Genomic DNA, 6,401 nt, shown 5'->3' on the forward strand with positions numbered 1-6,401 from the left:
GCTAAGACTAAATTATGTTTTGCAAGATCCTCTATTTTAAAACTGCAGTTTGCGTATGCTGTAGAACAGTGAGGAGAGAACGCCACCCATGCCCCTGGTATCATCGCAACCTCCGTTAATGAAGTGGGAGGATGTGGAACTCAAAAGAAGCACGCGTCTGGAAAAAGAAAGGTCGTAGTGCCCTGGGCAATGTCTCTTGCTCTGCATTTTGTATTTCTGTCAGGTGGGGCAGGGCCAAAGGGGGTTTCATAAATCTCTTGTGCATCAGGCTTGAGCACCTAAAAGCGAACAAGCCCAGCCCCTGTCCTGGGAGGGGCAAGAAGACCAGTCAGTGCAGATAAAGGTCTGGGTGGTGGAACAACGGGAGTAGGGGTGACACCAGAAGAGCTGAGGGGCCCCGGGGCTGTCCTGAGTGCTGTGTCGGGAAGCGGGAGCCGGTGAGCGAAGGCACAGGCCGCCAGACCGCTGGACTCAGTTACTTAGCGCAGTGTGGCTGAAGACTAGGTTCCAGGAAGGGAATATGTTAGTTACCTAGTGCTGGGAGACTGGCAAGTCTTGTTTGGCTGTTTAGCACTTTGTATTTCCCCTTCTAGTTCTTGTCAAAGGTCACTGGAGTCCAGACCTACCAGCCTGGACTGTTCAAGTTTATTCTGTCCCTATGGTATTATTGATTGATTGATTGATTGATTGATTTGTAGTACTTAGGTTGAACCCAGGGCTTGTGCCCTGGGCTTTATACTCAGCCCTTTTTATTTATTGACATAGGGTCTTGCTATGTATTTCAGGCTAGCCTCAAACCCACTATGTAGTCCAGGCTGACCTCAAACTCATAGCAATCATCCTGCCTCAGCCTCCCACAGTGCTGGGATTATAGGCATGCACCACCACACCAAGCTCCCATGCAGTTATTAATAATGGCCCCTTTCATGCCAAAGTTTGCCAGTTTGGGCGGTCATCTTAGAAACCCGCCTGGCCCTCTATTTCTGATCACTGGTACCCTGAATGGAAACTGTCTTGACTGAGGACAAGAGGCAGGTTTAATTCATCCACGTGAGCCCTGCTTTTAGCAAGTGCTTGGCAGACAGCAGGGACCTCAGAGGAATGGGTTGACTCCCAAAGATCTGAGAGCTTGGAGTCCCTTTCTCCTCTCAGGGAGAGGCAACTTGACCCCCAGCGAGGCTGCAGCCTGTAAGAGGCTGGAGTGGGAACTGAGGATGGTGGGAGTCCCCTCCACCTCTCCACTGTTCACTTTCTGTTTTCCTTCCCAGGCTGCAGCGTCTCTGGTTGGGCTGTTAAATTGAGGGGGTGGTGGCCCTGCCAGGGGCTCAGACCCAGGGTAGTGCAGGGACAACCGTGGGCATCTGCTCCTGACAATCTGTGTGTCCTGGATGGGCTCCTGTGCCCTCTGAGCCTCAGTTTCTTCACCCACCCGAGGAAGGGTGAGTCTGCTAGGGCAGGCCACCTCCTGGACAATGGTCCGGAGGCACTGCTGAGGTCAGAGGGTGGGGGCTGTAAGGCAGGGGTGGGTGGAGGAGGGGACTCCGGAGGCAGCCAAGCACATCACCACGGGAATATTAACTGCCCCCGTCACTTCTCCAGCCTGGGAAAGGCTATGCCCATAAATTAGGGCCAGGAGTCTGTCAGGCAGAAACTTAATGAAGAAGGAGATGGACTTCAGCAAGAGCAGGCAATGCCTCCAGACTTGGAGGTCACAAGTGCAGCTCAGCCTGGACAGGAAGAACCTAGAGCCAGAGAGAGGCAGGGTGTCCAAGGTCACCAGAAAGGCAGGAGCCAGTGTGGCTGTGTTCCCCAGCACTCAGCACCCAGTAGGGTCTCACCAAGATTTCTCAGGACCACCTGATAGGGCCAGTTGGGTGCTGGGTTCAGACTCCCACCCAGTCCCTGACTCCAGCGAGGCACCCTGGGAGCCACTTCAGGTCTGAGAGCGGATGTGCGTAAGCAAGGAGTGGCGGGAGGGAAGGGTTTCTCCGGGAGATGTTTTACAAGGGCAACTTTCATGCTGCCACAGGGTCACAGAACCTGGGCCATCTGCCTCCCTCCTCCAAGTGCACAGCTGGTTTTGTGTTTACCACACTGACAGCCACGCCACCCTCTTCCCCTCTCCCTCTCCTGTTCCCTACTGCACTCCATCTTTAAGGGTACATTCTAGGGGCAGCTTTTCTCCTCTTCCACTTGGTCCAGGAAGTCCCTAGACCTCTGCCCAGCAGTCTCCAAGAGAGTGAGTGGGTGGTAGCAGGGAATCAGGCAGCGCCTCCCAGACCCCCTCCCTCACCTCATCCCTCAAGAGTGCTTCTAGCTCCCACAGTGGCTCCTGCCCTCCCACCGTGTCCTTCTGGCCTCCCATGGGCATGGTACATCTTTCTCTAGGGCCCAGAAGAGTGGGTGGGCAGAAGAAAACAGTTAGGCTCAATAAGTAAGAGGCACAGTCAGTTCCCCTGCTCCATGTCATACATCTCTATTTCCCGGCTCCTCCTCCAAGCACAGAAGTCCCACTAGTGCTTCCCAGTGGAGAATGAAGATCCTGGTTACACACGTACACACATACACACACACACACACACACACACACACACACACACACAGAGAGAGCTTTCCACTTATTCTTGGTCATTGCTGATCTTCTCCAGTCTTCAAGCTGACAAGATCTTCCTGCCTCGGGCCTTTGTATAAGCTGATGTTTCTGATCTTTCTCTGCTCTGCAAACTCCTATTTGCTTCTCAAAATTCACCTCAAGGGGCTGGTGATTTAGCTCAGTGGCACAGTGCCTGCCTAGCAAGTGCAAGGTCATGAGTTCGATTCCCGGTACCAGAAGAAAAACAAACAAACAAACAAAAAAAACAACAAAAAAAATTCACCTCAAACGTGACTGCCTCTGAGAAGATTCCTCAGGCTGGGTCAGGGTCCTTATTCTGAGTTGTTTCCTGGAATTTCTTTTCCCTGGACCTTAATTAAAGGTGATTCTTTTCCTGGATACTTGGCTTTTAATGGGGAGCAGTGAATGGCATTAAGTTTAGATATCAACTGGCATATAGCAGACACTCAGTTGATTTTGGTAACTATGGATACTTAGCAGTTCAACCAAACTAAGCTCTTACTACTTAGTAGAATGCTGTAATGACTCTCATATAAAAGCTTCAAAGATTTCTTTGCTGACAACAAACCCACAGCTGACAGTATGTTTTTTTTTTTGTTTTTGTTTTTGTTTTTGTTTTTTTTTGTTGCCGGGATTTATCTGAAGTCTTAGGTTACATTACCAGAGGCTGCACTTTTTGCTATGGACAAGTTTATCTGTTAGACAGTTCTCAAACCTGTGAGGGAGAACATCATATTTTGTCCTAGGGCAGTGATGGTGAAACTTTTAGAGACCAAGTGCCCAAACTACAACCGCAAACACACTTATTTATCACAAATTGCCAACACTGTCCCTATGTGCAGTTACTGATGCTCGGTTGCTGGGGCAATGCTGGGGCTTGGCTTGCAGGCTGGTAGAGAGGGCTCTGCGTGCCCTCTGTGGCACATATGCCATAGATTTGTCACCACAGTCCTAGGGAATTGTCGGGGCACCTTTGAAGGTCACTGACTGATGGGAATGCCTCTGGGGTGTTCAATCCCGTCTCAGAGGAGTGACTGGAAGAAGGGCGGGGACTGCTGGGAGAAGACAAGGAGATTCATGCACCGTCTCCAACTGTGCAGGGCTGGCCTGGGGTGCAGCACGCGCCTGGCTCCCAGCAGGCTCCTCCAGCACCTCCTGGCCTGGGGTGCAGCACACGCCTGGCTCCTCCAGCATCGAGAGGACTGTTTTCAGGAGGGGAAGGAGTGAGCTCCCTGTGGTGAGAGGGTGCTACTTGGGACAGCTTTGGGGCTTCCCACATCACTGAGGTCCATGAAATGCTCAGGAGGCATATGTTCTAGAATTGTGGCCCTGAAATGCTAAATGCCAGCATCCAGATTTCTGCTCCACAGTTCTCCCTGTGACCCTGAATGCAAAAGAACTCAGTCTGGGGACTTCAAGGCAGAAGATAGGATCCACCCCAGCCCTATTGGTCTGGAGCCACCTGTCCCCTCACTCCACAGGTCTCCAGGTGCTATTTTACCACTGGCTCCAGGCTGCTGCCACCCTCAGCCTCTCACGTGCCCAATGTGCAGGCCCTGCCTGGGTAGCCAGGAAACCCACCTAGGGGATGACCCTAGAACAGCACATGGCCCTCATCTTCTCTGTCTGCATTAACTGCCTCTCATACTCTGTAGCTGGATTTCCCTTCCACAGCTGCACCCCAGGCCTGCATTTGTTAGTCTAACCACGTTCCCTTCCACCTTCCAACCCCACCCCAAGGGAGGAGGAATGGGAGAGGAAGAGGATGTAGCCAAGCTTTGGACCCCATCCTGGCAGCGACTAACCCCACCTGAGAGCTAAAGAGCAGACTTGTGTAGACAGCAATGTCATCCCAGTGGGAAGTCCCTCCACACGTCTAGTTTTAATCCTGCTGTGTACAATCAGCTCACTTTCCCCACACACTCAGGGCACATATCAAGGGTCACTGCTTGATATGTGACCCTTGAGAGGCCCAAAAGGCCCTCCCTGTGTCACCTCCCACCTCCATCAACGTCCCAAGGTGAGCAGCAATGACATGGTACCACTTACAAGAGGAGGGTATCTGAGATTATTGCAGACTTTATAGAAAACTGCTCGAGGGAGGTGCAGATTTCTTGGGGAAGGGCTGGGAAGGCAGGCCTCAAGCCGATACAGTAAAGGAAGAAGTCCTGTGTGCAGAGGCAGCACAGGCCAGCCATTCTGCCTGACCTAGGGGTAGGAGCAGGGAGGGCAGCCCCGTCCCCACTCACCAATTGTGCTTTGGGATCATGCAGAAGGCAGGGCGCTGAGGCTCTGACCCTGAACAGGAGGGTTTGTGCCTGAGACACGGGTGAGACCCCAATCCTCTTCCAGAGGCCTCCGGGCTGGGTGGGGGTGTGGTGGCAAGGAATCCCTAAGACAACAGGGGAGGGGACAGCAGTCTGGAGAAATGGGCCCTCCCACAACTCTGAGGCCCCACCATCCCCGTGCACACCCAGCACTCTCCCTCCCCATGCGGATCTGCCAGTGCACACTGAGGTGCTGGCATCTGCGCTGGTCCCGTGGGACTGGAGAGCTCATCGGGGAGGGAAGCGGGTGGCACAGCCCAGCGACGGGTTCCTCACTGGAAATCTGGCAGGGGAAGGGCAGGGGTGGGTACAAGCCCAAGTTATGGTAGTGGGCGAATGAGAACCTATAACTTAGGCAAGGGAATGAAACTCAGATGCATGAGTGGAGCGTATGAGGTTGGGGGCAACCAGTGAGTGCTGGGGGGTCAGAATACTGGTGCGGAAGGCTGAGGATGGAAGCCACTCTAAGGCTAGGAAAGCGGCTGCTTCTCCTTGGAAAGGGAAAGGCAGACTGGGACTGAAGCCCCAAGCCTGGGCCGTGGAAGAGAGAGGCCAAGCCCGGGCTGGGGAATGAAATACACCGCCAGTGTCGGGGAGGATGCCAACCCTCAGGGCCCCAGGATGTAGATCTCCATGCAGGATGGAGGGCTCAGCGCTCCAGGGCAGGATAAAGGGCTCAAAGTCTACAAAAACCTTCTGATGGGGGCGCTCTGCTTCTGAGACCAGAATGGGACGCGAAGCCTCTGAGCCCTGAGAAGAGGGACTGAGGGCTTCCAGCTGGGGACAGGAGTCAGCGCAGTGTAGGCGGTCAGGCTCAAAGCACAGAGTGGTGAGGCTGTCTCGGGTTTTCAGATTGAAAGACAGGGTCTCTGGGTGATTCCGGAAAGGGTGAGAGGGCTTCCAGAGCAGGTGGGCAGGTGCAGTTTCTGGAATCAGATGCGGTGACTCCAAGGGAGGGGGTACAACTTGGAGCCTCGGAGTGGAATACCATGGTCCAAAGGTCTCAGGCTGGTCTGGGGCTGGTCCTGGAGCTCCCGAGTGTCTTATTCCACGGCCCCAAACCAGGGCCCCAGTGAGGTCGTCCGCTGGCAGGGCAGCCCCCGATCTCCAAGAGGCGAGGCTCAAAGGCCTGAGCCTGGGGACGTGGCGCGGGAGCCGGCGGGGGCGGCCGGGGCGGGCGCGCGGCGCGGGTCTGCGTCCTGCTCGTAGCGGTAGTGGTAGCCCTCCATCTGGTCCCGGCAGGCCTCGCGCAAGTTGCGCATCCAGCGCTGGATGCCGCGGCGGTTTAGGTAGAGCACCATGAGGAAGATGAGGCCGATGAGCGCCAGCACCAGCCCGAAGAAGACGTAGGAAGCTTCCAGCTCCGGGCCGGCGGCGTCTGCCTCTTCTCCGCGCCCGTCGAGGTCGCCGTCGGCGCAGCGCAGCCGCGCCTCGTCCAGGTCCAGCAGGGGCCGGTCGAG

At 54.8% G+C, this 6,401-nt stretch overlaps 1 protein-coding gene across 1 annotated transcript in view; it reads right to left on the bottom strand.

The window, feature by feature from the left end:
• Positions 1–4,677: 4,677 nt before the first annotated feature.
• Tpbgl (trophoblast glycoprotein-like) overlaps positions 4,678–6,401 on the bottom strand; it is a gene marked incomplete in the record, with an annotated part of 3,084 nt that continues 1,360 nt past the window's right edge. The window contains 1 exon segment of the mRNA XM_013511705.1: positions 4,678–6,401. Coding sequence (XP_013367159.1) covers positions 6,063–6,401 — 339 coding nt within the window.

The sequence above is a fragment of the Chinchilla lanigera genome, unplaced genomic scaffold (assembly GCF_000276665.1).
Source record: "Chinchilla lanigera isolate Chin_1 unplaced genomic scaffold, ChiLan1.0 scaffold00013, whole genome shotgun sequence".
NCBI classification, from domain to species: Eukaryota; Metazoa; Chordata; class Mammalia; order Rodentia; family Chinchillidae; genus Chinchilla; species Chinchilla lanigera.